At 42.5% G+C, this 15,235-nt stretch overlaps 1 protein-coding gene across 8 annotated transcripts in view; it reads right to left on the bottom strand.

Annotated features, from left to right (window-relative positions):
* EYA2 (EYA transcriptional coactivator and phosphatase 2) overlaps positions 1-15,235 on the bottom strand; it is an 81,733-nt gene that overhangs the window by 23,102 nt on the left and 43,396 nt on the right. For all 8 annotated transcript variants that reach the window (XM_064673689.1, XM_064673688.1, XM_064673687.1 and 5 more), the window contains 2 exons: positions 3,549-3,616; positions 1,396-1,573 (listed from right to left, as the gene is read on the bottom strand). In XM_064673689.1, coding sequence (XP_064529759.1) covers positions 1,396-1,573; positions 3,549-3,616 — 246 coding nt within the window. The remainder of the gene's footprint in view (positions 1-1,395; positions 1,574-3,548; positions 3,617-15,235) is intronic.

Genomic DNA, 15,235 nt, shown 5'->3' with positions numbered 1-15,235 from the left:
CCACATGCATAACATTTTAAAAAGGATGTGTCACTTCAAAAACCTTATCACATTTTTGTTGATAAGAAAAGCTTTTGGAATTTTCCCCTCCCCACTTCTTTTCAGAGAGAGAAATCAGAAAGGCAATGGAAAAAGAATCCAAGACCAATTCAAATTCTGAAAAGATTTTTTTTAAATTCTGACGAATGCTCACTATTAAAAATATACTTTTGCATCGACTTATATTTAAAAATATAGAACTACCTTGTTGAGCCCTACTCCATTTCACAGAGTACAGTATTTTAGAAACAACCAAGAAGAGACAGTTAAAGGTGAACTTTCCATGCATGAAGTATCTGTTTTGACTGGCTTGAGTTTCATAAAGCTGTCTGGATTTCACTTACCTTACACTACAAATCCTATTCAAACATATTTTTCTTTTCACCTTGCTAAGTTATGGCCTCTGCAGCTTCCTAGAATAACCATCCTCTTCTTCAGAGAAGCTGGGATTGTGCCTAACAAGCCTTTTTGAAATCATCCTTTCTCAAAAGGGCTGAGACAAGATCTAACTTTAGAGCAGTCTGTGATCACTTCTTTTTAAAAAACAATATTAGGTCATTTTTCTTTTAGAGCAACCACAGATGTTCAGATGTGTTTCATAAGCCAGCAGACCTGCCATGGGTGTGTTGAGTGATCATCCACAAGTTAAGTGGTGTTTTATATAAATGTTGTTGCACAGCAATGGAAACTGGTAGGGAAGTAATATCTGAAGACTGCACTCAAACAGTACACTGGAGGATCATAATCCATCAGTAATTCCATACAACATTTAAGCTTTAAAACTTTAAAAATTAAGCATTCAAAGAGAGGCCACAAATCTTGAAGCTTCGTTTTCTGCTTGGAATCCACCTTGAACTTTCAACCTAAGACAAATGGTTTGTGCAGATTTTTTTAAAGAGGGATTTTGTCTTAATGTACTTATTTATGAATGCACAAATTACTTGTTGTTGCAAGAGGTGAATATGAACCTTGACAGACATATGAGCTGAAAAGTCATCAGACATTCAGGAAACTGGGGCTTTTTCAGAGCATGGCTGTTTGGTTTGAATTCACTGCTATCCATGTTAGCCCTCAGTACTGATCTGGGGTTTGTAGGTAATTGTTTTATCTTTCTGTACCACCTTTAGAGGAGATCAAACCCTGCACACTCATGAAAACAACACAGGATGGTTTTAGAGAGCCTGGATGTTCAAATCTCTTCCCAAACCCCTGTGCAAGCAGAACTGTTAAGTGCCAGGAAATCTGAGTTACCCACGTAAATACACCTATTTTAAAAAACTCCACCAACAAGGTTATAGTGTTTATGCCTCCAGGTGGCTGAGACTGCCAGCCTGGAGACACAAGGGATGCTCTTACCAGAGAGGGACTCTGTGCTCTGACTGGTGATGTTGTGGGAGGATTCCTGCAGGGAGTAGGTGGAGGTCGGGATGGCCGAGGGGCTGATGCTGTTTGCAGACACGTAGGGAGAGTTGTAGGACGAGCTGTAATACTGGGAGTACTGGCTCTGAGGAAAGCTTGGATAGGATGAATATTCCTTTGAGGAAAAAAGAAACATCCAACTGGCACACGTGTGTTTTTATCTTTCAAACGAGTCAGGCACCACGAAAGCAGGGTTACTTACGGACTCAGAGAGTCACAGCTCAGGAATATTTCACTAAGGGACCATATCTCACTCACTTAAAAAAATTACACTTCTGCTTCTCCCAAATGTACTCCTATTTTATTGTGATCGACCAATCAACAGGAGGTCAGAAATCTGGCAAGTTCTGCTTTTTTTCAGAGGGTTTTAGTTATCAGTGCTGACACATTTTGTGTTACAGAGTTTAGCAATTTTATATAAGAGGGAAGTAAGGCTTTTTGAATTCCGTGCTGGAATACATAATCTCTGTATAATAATAATCTCTGTAAACAACAAAATACCAAAGAAACTGCAAGAACAGAACAAATAACTGGGTGAGAGAAGGAGCAAAACAAGCTGCATTTTCCCCTGATCAGCAACATTTTCTGATCAGCTGTTAAACTAAAGAAATGAAGAGAAAGTAGCAACTGTTTTGCAGCAATGCTCACAACAGTCTGTCCAACTATCTCAGCAATAACTAATGCCTGAATCATCTTCCCTACCTACAGAAAAATGAACAAAAAATACAAGGCATGAGTGACCTTAGGAAGCTGAGGTATCACAAAACCCTTTTGTCTTGATTTTAAGGCTTCCAAAAAAACTCCACATCCATTACCTTCATAGCTTTTCTTTTTTTTTTTTTTTTCTCTGTGAGAAGCAGGACACTGGAATAGATTATAAAATTTATCTCTGGAGAGTTAAAGCAAAAAGAGTTAATTTCTTTCTTTTCATTTTATTTGCAACTCCTGCCCTTGTCCACTGATTTGCTTTTCCAGATAGAGAACTGTGCTCATGCTCTGAGCATTGTCTCTCAGCAAAAGGTTTTTATTTCCTCAGAAATCATAATTAGCCTCTGGTATTAAATAAAATTAAATAATAAACGGTCTGTAGAAAGACTAAAAGCACTTTCCTCCTTTAACAGCTTACATCTTTATCTGTGACACAGCTATTTCATTAACTTTCAGTCACCAGGGAGCTTTCAAGAACAAAGACTCAAGTTGTCACAAGAACAATTAGACTGCAAAAGAAATGAGATAATTTCATTGTTTTCTCTTGCAGAATATCACAAAATAATGAAAACAGCCCAATTATTTTTTCCCTTTTTAGGTAACCTCCATGCTTCAATCACATGCACTCTTATCAGCAAATACTGATGTTTTTAGGCAAACTGAAGCAATAAAGAAATTGCCCTCTGTTGCCATTGAAAATACAAGTCAACAATCACCCTACAAACAAGGAACTGAAACTACTGGCCAACCAAAACACATTTTCTGGGACAGTGGACTCATTTGTTTGGGCCAAACAAGAAGAGCCATTTGCTACTGGAAAACATCTGCCTTGTGTATACGTGTGTGCTGTTTATTTATACCCACACATTTATCAAGGTATCTGAGGCATGAAGCCACAGACAGGTGTGTTCTCAAAGGAGGGAGTGCACAGACAGCTCAGATGGCTCAATATTCATCAGGACCTGCCAAAGCCTCTTTCAAACTGTTGTATTTACTGCACAGTGCCAAGACAGCAGACGACAGGACTGCAGAAACAGTTCTCCCTGGAGAGGATGGACAACATATCTGGAAGTTGTAAGATGGCAGAATGATGATGAAACTCTTGGCACTGCTACAGCAGCACAGCAGAGGCCATTGGGGCATCCTCCTCCTGCATGGGCTGCACTCTGTGTGCACTGAGACACATCTTCCAATTAATCAAGAGATCTACAGGTCCAGCAAACAGACAGGCCATGGGAGCAGAGCAGAATGGTTTTCAGCAAAATACACAACAACACCTTCCTTAAATGTATCTGAACACTGGAATAATCTCTCTGATCTGCAAATTTTCCAGGTGTTTAAAATAAGTGTGGAGGTTGCCAGTAATGGATGCTGAACCATACCTGATGCACAGCACTGAATCCTGCAGAATTTGTCAGGCCATTGGCTCCCTGGTAAATCCCTGTTGTGCCTAAGGGAAAGAATACCACAGTCATAAAACACAGCAGCAATTAAAGCAACAGCATGTATTAATACAAATAATTTCCAACAGGAAGCTAAGTATCAGATCACTAGAAAGAAGTATGGCACAAATCTCAGGTTGTAAAGACTTTGGGCTCTTCTGGGGTTTGCTGATTGAAAGGCATTCATTACATACACTAAAACATTGCTTGTTGGGCTGGGAAACAAAGCTGGGACACAAGGATTGAGCCCAGATTTAAAATTCAGTTACTTCTTTTTCCAATAACTAACAGAATAGTACTTTTTATCATCATCTCCTGTAGGAAAACCCCTCAGATTATGTACAGAACCTCTCACACGTGCTCTTTCATGCACAGGTATGTCCTGGCCCCTGTCCTTATGGACCAGGTTCCCAGGAATTTTCAGAAGAAACGTTTGTTCCCTGGTGCTGATATTCCAAACATAAGAACAATACTGCTGAGATTTCTGGGACAGCAGGGAGCAAACACGTTGCTTCATCCTGGGATATTAGGAAGAGAAAGATGGACATTGTTTTGTCTCAAACAAAGCAGCTGATGTCCAGCCAGGCCTTCTTAGCTAGAGGATGCATTACCACAAAGTTTTTACGTGGGGAAAAGTAAAGGTTCAGATGAGATGTCCAGGAATGGTCCTTCTTTGTCTCCCACCAAGAGAGTGGTAGGAGAGCTGCAAGCTGCAAGCTTGCCAATCCCCTGGATCTGGCACCCATGGCAAGTTCTAGCCTTGATTTAACTCCACTCTCTGCTGGTTGTGATTTCAAAATTTCTCATTTCACATGATATAGGAAAGATTTTGGTGCTTCATGGCTGCAGTGGGCTCTTGTCTGGGCTCCATTCCATCACCTCAATGTCCCATCAGACTGAGCCCTGCTGAGTCCCTCAGCCTTTGGTTTTTTTTCTTTTCTGGCTTCTCACCATGTAAATGACTCTGAGCAGGGCTGCACGTCTTCATGGGGCAACCATTCCCCAAAGATCCACTTGCTTGTTTTTATTTTAGGACACCAGATTAGCTGGGGAATGGACAGCTGAACAAACTCCACTCTGCCAAGTGCAGCTACAAAGCACATGCACCGAGAAATAAATCTCAAGCCAAAAAGAAATGAGAGAGAGAGAGAGGACTCTGCCCTCCACAACTAATTTGTTGACACATGTGGTCTTTAAAAAGAAAAGAGTGGAGTGAAGGAAAGCAGAGTGCAGGTGACTGCCAGGTACCTGGAGGTCTGGGTTTGCCCAAGCCCCCTGCACATCCTGGCTGGGGAGCTGAGCCAGCACAGGTGGGCTCAGGTGATGCCCCCTCCTGGCATTCTTGCCTCGGAGGCAGCTCTGGGTGGATCAGTGTCCAATTCCTCCTCCTTCCCACAGCCCACACCAGGAGACTGCCCAGAGCAGCATCCTGAAGACAGCAACACATTCAGCTCTTGGCACTTCCCCACTTCCCACCCACGCTTGGCTCCTGCAGTTTTTCAGAAAGTCACGGATATGCAGCAGGATGAACACACTCCTGTGGTAACTGAGCATTTCTCACCACTGTGAAGGAGAGTAATAGAGCCCCAGTGCTTACAGGCAAAAACAACTTCCACAGAAGACAAAACAGCTCTTGTACACCAGAGCTCAAAACAATACAGGGGGGAATTTTTGATTTTCCTAAACTGTCATTTAGAAACAATCCATCATCCTTTATTAAAGCTGTCAAGAGGGGGATGAGTTACCTCGAGGGACTCACGCTTTATGTGTAAATTGTGATTGGGAACATGTTTATTGCTGTGCTACCTGCACATGATACTGCAGCTTCCTGGTTTCCAAACAATCAGAGAGAATTAGAAAAAGGAGAGATTTGCACAGTTGGAATTAACTTAATCTGAATTTTGCACCAGCTGTGCAGAGCCAGTGTGTCCATGCACACCCAGGGCAGGTGAGTGAGCAGGGAGAAGAGGGTGGAAATGCAGGGGTGAGAGGATGGGGAATGATTCTTGCTCCATAGCTTCCCACAGTGACTAGACCCAGCGTGGTGGATTTTGCACTGTGGTTTTGTAAAATATATTTTTGTCATTTTAGCTGAGCTACCCAAGCTCAGGTGTCCCCACAGGCTCCCTCAGCCCAGGGGATTTTCCAAAGGAAGGACTGTGGTACAGAGACAGAAACTTAAACTTCCTGATTTTTTTTTTACCTGCACACTTAAATACTTTGCCAGAGTGGTTAAGACTGGTATTTCCTATAAACTGAAGTTCAACAATCCTGGCAACTCAGGTTTTTTCTCTTCTCTGTTCCTGTCATTGTATCCTGAAGGAGTATCACTTGAGCATAGTTTGTCTAAACTGAGATCAAACACAACTCTTTTTCTTGCCCTACAGCACCACATTCAAAGAATGGAAACCTCTCCCCAGGGTACACCTTGAGAGCTGCTAAGCTCACCGTATCTTGGCAGCTCAGTGTTGTTACAGCAGAACAATTACAGATAAGGGCACTCCAGACAACCAAACAACCAAAGTTAGTAAACACTTGGAATTTCTTCCCAGCTGAACAAGGATGCAAAGCTGGGAGAAAAAAAATAAATAAAATCAATTATCTGCATGGGAAAAAAAAGTTCTTAAAAGATTCAGGTTCAGCAATATTTCATTCCAACATCAACCTTTATCCTGGGGACTGCTGTAGCTCAGTCCCTGTTCCACTTCACAGGGCAGACTGGAGAGACTGTTTTCAACGTTGCACCCTCAGTTCAAATGCCAGGAGAACAAACAAGTGCCACAAGTAATGAGGGCAAAGATAAACCCTCTCACTCCAGGAGCAGAGAATGAAGCCTGCTAGTGACATTTTCTGTGAGCAGTTTTGTAGAATTCAGCATCAGAAATGGCCCCAAATGTTTGCTTTTCTTCTTTAAGTTGTTGATAAGAAATAAACACTTCCACAACAAAATGAACTCTGCCTTGAGCAATTTCAGTTTTGCATCAGTAAATTTTACACTCAAGAAACTGGAAAATTATCAACAGACATTGCATGCTATCAATTCAGCCCTGTTCCTCATGCAACCACTTTTTTTCCCCCCAAATGTTTTCCCAGGTAATAGCACTTTTTCTAATATTCAGACACAGCCTGGAAGACATCAGAAAGCAGTGCTGTGTAGGAAGCCTCTTGGTAAGCAATGTACAGAAATGTCAGGCCCCCTCCCATTTCTGGGTGGATACTGCCCATTTCCACAGGACTTCAGCTTTCACATACAGCAGCTTTGTTTGCCTGACATCTGAAGGCAGCCCACGATCTCAAACTCAGGCTGATTTTACATTTCCAGTACTGCAGATGTGTGAGCAAGAGATTTGTTTCCATCTATCTTGGTAACTCAATGTCAAGTAATTGCATTCAAACTCCTCCTTGCAAATCAGAAACAAGCCTAGGATCTCTCCCTTTGGATCTTCTCCACATGGAATGTGGCTCACATCTGTGTTCAATCAAGCCAGTTGCTAAATGTCACAATGCCCTCATTCACAGGTAGCTTAAAGAACATTTAGCTCATAATAAAACAATCTGGACTCTAAAGTAGAACAGCCCTTCAGATGTACAGTCCTTTAAGTGTTCCTGTAAAGTCTGTATATCCCAAACACATTTGCATGGAAAGGCACCCCATAAAAGGTGTGCCTGTGCCAGGCACATTCAGTGCCACGATTTTCCCCTGATAAGGAAAATGTGGCCCTTCTCTACAGGAGTGTCCAAGGGCAACATGTATAGAGAAACTCTTTGTGAGCTGACTGATGTTATATTCCTGCTCTCCTACACATGGATTTCATTTGCTATTTCCCCTTCATTCACTTTTTAATTCAAGCATTTTAAAAATCTATGCCATGGCCAATGACCATTTCAATGGTGCGTGATCTGGCCTGGGTTCCTGCAAAAACTTTCATGCCAGCTTCTCACTCCCTTAGTTACTATATTTGTCTTTCAGTCACTGCAATAACTGCATTTCTTCCCCTCCTTGCCAGGTATGAGTGAGCAAAGAAAAGAAGGGAATATTCATGATTATTTTCAGTATATTCAGAACTAAGCTCTGGCACTGCTAAAGGAAAGTTTTCTTTCACTTTACAAATACACAGCATGATATAGGAACAGTGGTGTCTTAGGGAGTGGTGATCATGGAGACAGGATGGGCCTGTGGTAGAGTTTAGATCAAAGCCACAGCAATCTTTGAAAATCAGGTTTGTGTCCTTACCTTTCACAGGTCAGAGGGGCCCGACATCAGGGGTGTGTTCTCCAAGCCTCCTGTACTGCTCAAATTAGAATAAGTTGCTATCTTTAGAAAAACTGATGGTTTGCTCTTCCAGCACTCAGTGAAATACTCAATAGTCAGAGGAGGAGGTTCAACCAGGAGGACAGTTTCAGTGTTTATCCCAGCTCTCTGGGCAGCCAGCAGCAACTGTGACTCCAGGAACACTGAGGGTGACTACCATGGACACTTCTCAATATGCTTGTGTCATGGTTTAACCCCCCCAAAAACAAGAATAACAGAGCTTAGATCCAAGCATTTCCTCTCACTTGCAGATGAATTGCACAGTGGTTCCACAGAGAGTTCTCTCAAAGGATTATTTGATCATTTAGGACTAATAAAATAAATGCCTGCAGGGGTCAGCTGATTTCCATGGTATTTTACAAGCCTGCATAGAATGGCTTGTGCACTCTCACATCAGTGAGCTGCTTTCCTACAGGAAGCAATTCTGCCTGTGAGTGATGCAAAGGCCTCCCTGCTCCTCCCTGCAGGGCGTGCACCACTCTGTGCTGGGGAGAACATCTGGCTGAAGACTTGCATGGTCATTCAGAGGGGTTCTTTGCAGTGCTTTAGCTCTCTGACAAGCTAATGTTTCCTGCAGTAAATACTGCCTTCTCCAAGCTGCTACTTTTTTAGTGAGAGGTTAAGCACTCATCAGAATTACCTCCCACCAGCTATACTCCAGTGCCTTGTAAGGTTCCAAATCCTACAACATCTGCCCGCATTTACTGGGCAAGAAGACTCATAAAATGCTGCATGGCTGTCAGCTGTGGAGGTATTTCAAGACTATCTGACCTGTTAAAAGAGAAGAAAAACTCAACCCATATGTACTTTGCAGCATATTGCTCAACTGTTTGCCATTAGACGTAATGAACCCTTCCCCAAAATGTCTTGTATTTCTGTCTGGAAGGGCTCAGACAGTGCAGGGAAGAGCACACTAGATTATCCTAGATGAAAAGCATGATTCTACAGTGTTACAGCACTTGACATCAGCAGTGTCTGTTATAGGACATTGCTCCCAGAAGGATATGAAAGCCTCCTGCAGATAATACTCTCAGATACACAACTCACTCAAAGTATGTCCATTTGCCTCCCACCACTATCCCAGGCAGGCCTGTGGGCCTGACCAGGTGTTTGAGGGCACCCTGAATAGTGATAGAAAACACATTTCATGCTACAGTTTTTCTCAGTCAAAGCTCTTCCCCTGCTGCTGCTCCTGGGAGTGCTCAACCCACAGAGCCTCAAAGAGCTTTAATAAGTGATGACCAGAGCAGTTTTAAGGGCCTGGCTTTTACCATCCTTTCGAGCCTGGTCACCTGTATAGCTCAATCCAGCTCAACAATGGTGTTGAAAGTGCTGGGATGGTTTATAGTTACTCTCAGGATTTGAAGCATGGGAAAGCAGTTAGATTTTATTGTATTTTGGGAAAGTGCTTTTAACCACTTCTATCAAATGATGCTGCAGCTACAGAAGGAAATCACTCTGGACTCTCTTCAAAAACAAATCACAAGGGAACGTTCTGGGCCAAAAAGTCAACATGCTTACAATGGGATGCAGACTGTTTCTGTGCAATCCTCCTTGCTGGAGAAAACAATCAGCAAACTATTTGGGTGACTCCATGGACAACAAGTAGTAAAGATTCCTCCAGATGCAGTTTCATCCTGGACACAATCCTTGTCTGATGGATAACAAGACATGATAAAGAAAAGCTGGATTTGCTACCTCCAGTGCTGAGTAGTGGCCACAAGACTCCAGTTCCCAGCTCAGCATTAAAATCAAAAAAGTCTTATCACATCCCCTATCATGCAACTGGGGATAAAAATATGCCCTGTCAGCATAGCTACATACTTAGCAATTCTCTTCCTCTTGAGCAGAGTAAACCTCTAAATACCAGTGGAAAAGAGGGAACTGGGCAGCACATCTCCACTCTCTGACCTGCTACTTAGGATCCCTGTAAGTCTCAACTGAACACTCCAGAGCCAGGCATTTGCCTCGAGGCTTTTCCAGCCCCTCTACACCCTGTTCCAGTACTTCAAGGCCTCCAGGAAAAGAGCCAGACAGTGGCCAACAGAGGATGCTCAGAGAAAAGTGTAAGAAAAACAACAGTAATCTTTGCCCTGGTATTGCCTTGTCAGCTTCAATTAACCTGCCAGTCACAGCCTTTCTAAGTCCAGCTTATATCCTCCTCTTTTTATCTTTAATAACTGTCAATGGACTCTTCTTCAGACAGTGCAGGTATTCTCATAGTTCTGGAGGTCACAGTAGTGTCACTGTTTAAACCCTGCCAACATAAACAGAAAGGGCATCCAAATTAAATATAAAAAGGCTCATACAAGTGTTATCCTGTGCCAGCACAGCAGTTCAGAAACTCCTGAGCTGCACAGCCTGTGCTGACTGAAGCAGGGTCAGACTGTGCTTGTCCACAAACATCATCCCAGTCTCTCATCATATAATTACATTCTATTTTTTCCACCAGAGCATTACCTCACACAGAGCTTGGAAATGAGATACAACAAAAGCAGCACCAATACTGCACAGCATCATGAGTCTGATGTTTCCTAACTTTCAAGTGCTTGACTATGCAGGTATGATGTTTCCTGACACAGAATTTTATGTGTAATTTTACACCAGCTCTTCTATTGCCTTCTAGATATTTTGAAGAAAACATCACTAGGTATACTGAATCAATTATTCAGTGAAGCTTCTATAACATTTTAGCATATTCTTTGCCAACTGCACTATAAGCTGAATAATCAAGGCCAAGTTCACAATTTCCCAAGCTGTTACCATCCTATGCTTCTGGATTTTTTTACATCCTACAGAAGTGATGAAAGCAAAATCCACAAACAGAAATCTCTGTGACATCCAAACATCTCTGGAGTGTTTTCTGTGCTGATTCTGCTCATTAACCCATGTTTTGAGTATTCTATCTGACCTGCAGAAAGGCTCCCAAGATGGTCAAGCAGCAGGTTAGGGAAACATCACTTCTTTCTTCTCTCTTGGCTCCCACTTCCTCATCATACCCCACCATAAACTATATTTTCCTTACCCAGTCCCTTTACTACTCTTATTCTTCTACCTTATTCTCCTCTCTCATTCATGACTGCCCTGCCTGGTCCCATCTCCCCAGTGTCATCTCCTGCAAGCCTGAAGACAGTCAGACACACAAAACTCAAGCAGACACAAGATACCTCCAAAGTAAATGCTCTGTCTTAGAGGAGACTCCTATTTCTGACTGTCCCAGTTAATATTTGATTTCCATTCCACGGGAAGGGGCAGAGCAGAGCTTTCCCCGTGGGCAGCAGTAGCACAGACCCCTGCAGCTCCCAGTGCATCACTGTCAACACCTCTGCCTCTCCCCCTGACTCCCCTCTCCTGGAAGATAGCTCGTTTTAAAACAAAGTAAATGGAGCACAGTCAGCCCCTGGTGTTTAAAAACCTTTGAAAGGGAGACTGTGCTGTTATGCTAAAGGAACCTCGTATTTACACTGTAAAAAGTGAGGTCTGACCCCTCCTGAAGAGAGGCCTCTCCCTGTTGAACTCACCACGGCGTGGAGCACAGCTTTACTGCCATGGTATTAGACTGCAATTAATGCAAACCAGCTGGGAAGCAGAACCTTTTGAAAGAGGCTACTCGTTCTCTACTGAGGTTTTAATTTGATGAATCTAAGGCATGTGAGAGTGACAGTTTGCTGAGAACATGCCCTCACTCTCCCTTATTTTCTGGGACTTCTTATGGATTCACTGTCTGTATGCTGAAGTGTGATCCACGTTTCTCAGGTGCAGATTGAAATTCCACCACTGTTTTCATCACTAAGTACTTAAAAACTCAAGCTTAAAATTAAACATCCACTTCCTCTGCAAAGTTCATGCAGGCAGAGGTAACTAATTATGCCAAATAGCTATTTATGACCTCATATTAAATTTGTAGCACACAAACTGGCACACAATTGCAAGAAATTCAGGCATCTCTTGGAAAAAAGTCTGTCTAGATTATCCAGGTATCAACAGGGGTCAAAATGTTTCCAGCATAAAAAAACACATTTTAATTGATTAATTATACAGAATTTATTTGGTCTCAGGCCAGGAGAACAATCCATAACCAATTCATTCCACAAACATAAGCAACATATATAATTAGTCCATTTTAAATCAGTGTTGCACAAAATAAATGCTGCTTTATTTGACTGCTGATCAGAAGGATTCTACAAAGAAAATAAATGCTTAGCAGTAGAAATGAATTTCACTGCATAGGTCTTTGGTCCCAAATTTATGCCTGTACCAAACTCAATACTGCTTTGCAACTCCTTGGCAAAGGAAAGTTATCCCAGTTACATAACTGAATTTTCCTTTGTAATGTAAAAAGTATTTTGTGGGTAGATAGATTTGGATATTAAAAAAAAAAAACCACCAAAAAAAGCAATCCAATATTTTCCTGCCCAATGACAGTATCCACAGTGGTCTCTGGCCATTTTTAACTGTTGTGCAACTTCATAGTTTCATACCAGCTGTCATTTGAGCAATAATAACTGAAGAGCAAGGCATTGTCTAGGAATTAATGCCAAGCTGAGAAGAGATGGCCTGATGTGCAATAAAGGGGTAACACATGCTCATGCAACCACAGGAAACGCTCCATAAGCTGCTATTGCACTCCCTGCATAACTGCTGGGTTTCTGTGTTAGTGAATATGCTGGCACAGCTTTCTCTTTGTGTTTTACACAGCTCACTAAATGCTAAGTTTCTTATATTCCAAAGATTTCTCCCCCCCTCAGCAACAAGCAGTCTCCTCAACTGCCAGTTAAGACAGTGAGCTTTTAGGGGCAGAACTGGAATGTAATCTTTGTGTCTCATGTTCAGTTTCTATCACTGAATAATAATTTTACCAGCAGTCTGAGGAAATCACTGAACAGCTAAATGGTCAGAAAATGTATACTTACAAAAACATGTGCTAAAAGTCACAATATACTTCTAATACCAAGCCCAGGGTGTTTGGCTATTTGGTGCTGCAACTGTAACTCACTTACATGAGGACTGATTAAGAAGTGGCACGGACCTTGAAGCAACATTTTTTTACCAGCATTACAAATTCACTGCTTTGAGGACAAGAATCTAATGCAAACTGTTAGCTCCTCTCGAGATTTGTCACTCTAAACTGCTATCCCCAGACTGGCCACATGCACATTTCAAATATCTTCATTACGAAACAAATAATTTAATATTTTTTTAAATAAATACTGACATGAAACAACATTGGTATAAAAAAAAGGGGAGAGAAAAAAAAGTCACTCAGAGCAAATAAGTGAATACGAGATTTCAGTCTGAATGTTACACAAAGTCTGATGATATACTATTATATCCATTGTTACATGGTGATTAAAATCATTATTTCAATCTACATTACCTTTGCAATATAGTTTCCTGTCATTTTTAAGAGCTACGGAACTTGCCAATCTCATCTTTTATATTTATATATGTGTTTGACACACTGCATTAGCTATTTGGCTTACAAACTCTTCCACATTTAATTTATTTTCATGCCAGGGAAGCATGAAAATAGATTTCCCCTTCTGGCTGCCTGTAAAATAGTTCTTTTTCTTTACCACTCAATGACCAAAAGAATGTTCTATCCTTGTTTCGCTTTTTAGCGGATCCTGTTCTCACTCAAGAACCAGGATACAACTGGAGTTCAAGGTGAAAAGCTGAATGCTACCCCTTTACAGCTGCATCACCTATGTTTGTAATGCAAACAACAGCCCTTACAGGGAGCAGAATTTGGTTTAGAAGTACCAGGTGACTGAGCACAGCCAGCAGGGAGGGGAGGCTGGTGCCAAGCAAACATGAGAGGAGACAAACCAGCACCAACTCTGTTGGCACTTCCTGAAGGACAGCATTTGTCCTAGAGCCCTGTGAGACACAGGTTTGTCCCAAGAGGCCAATTATTCCTTGGTGAGGGGTGTAACACCCCTACAGTGGGTACTTACTCGCTGCTGGACCATGTCACTCACGTCTGAGGGGACAGTGAGGAGGAGCCGCTCGGGCTGCACGATCCGACCACCTGCACCCACCTGCAGGTGAGTTCACTACCCTGCTCTGGGAGCTGCTCCTCAACAGAGGCAAACAGTACAAAGTTATTTCACTCGTGCTTGTGCTATTACCACCTTACAATATTAGCAAAGAAGAGCTTAAGAAAAGATTTTTTCCTTGCACCGAGCAGCGCGCGCTGCTGGAGACACCGTTCCTTGCTGGACCCCTGCACGTCACCCTCCTCATGAGCTCTTCCCTCATGATGCAATAAACATTTTGTCCCTGAAGTGAAGGTTTAAGAGCTTCACTCAAAGCCCCCTAAAATTTGTTTTTAGAAAAACATGCCAATAATGCCAAGGTTGCAGGTTCTACCCCAGCACGGGCTATTTGCTTAAGAGTTGGACTTGAGAACCCTGGTGGGTCCCTTCCCACAGAATATTCTGTGCTCTGAGATCAAGCATATCAATAAAAATTTGCCCTTTTCAGCTGGTTTAGCCCATCACCAGCAACAGGGCAACCAAAAGGACTCATGTGAACTTGGCAGAAGTCTCAGTGGTCCTGGAGCTGGTTGGCAGGGAGAGCTGGGAGTGATCCCCTCCCCATCCCCCAGTGCTGTGCGTGGGAAAGCACTGAGCCCACATTCCTCGGTAGCACTCAGCACAGGAAGACTCCTGACTTCTCACTCAAACCTTTCACTAGCACTCAGCAAGGTAAATAAACCATATGGTCAGGGAGCTTCAGACTGGTCCTCTCAGGAGCAAGGAGAAGAAGGGTGGAAATACTTGTTTACAGGGAGACATTTACTCCTGCTCCCTGTGCCTCGGAGTGAGCACCTGCCACTTGCAGAAACTGTTTTCCTCTGTTTTCTTTTGCATTAAAGGCTTAGTGAAGTGGCTGAATGATCTCTCTGGAAGAAATATCTGAAAAGAACTGATTTCACCAAATACCACAGCATGGCCCTAGGGAACAGTCACACTCATACACATAATTCTCAGCATGTTTTGGTACAACACGTGGCTGTGTCACTATTGTTTTCAAGTGTAATATTTTCGAGTGCTGATGCACAAAATTTGCTTGTCTAAACCTCTTGATTGAACAAAGGGGCCACCTTAAAGACTTCAGTCCCAAGAAAGCCAAGAGTCTGCCTTCTCAAACAGCTCAGTGAGCTACAAGAGAGCACACGTGGGACAGGTAAAACCTGCAGGAGTCACCGTGACAAAAAACCCCAAACCCATAGGCTACCATTTTGATTTCTTTTTGTGCCACATGCAACCCAGATGTCTCCAGCATGTGCCATGAGGTATCCAAGCCCCCC

The sequence above is a fragment of the Pseudopipra pipra genome, chromosome 17 (assembly GCF_036250125.1).
Source record: "Pseudopipra pipra isolate bDixPip1 chromosome 17, bDixPip1.hap1, whole genome shotgun sequence".
In the NCBI taxonomy this organism is placed as follows: domain Eukaryota; kingdom Metazoa; phylum Chordata; class Aves; order Passeriformes; family Pipridae; genus Pseudopipra; species Pseudopipra pipra.
The sequence above is the reverse complement of the archived record's forward strand: the minus strand, read 5'-3'. Positions and strand labels throughout refer to the sequence as shown.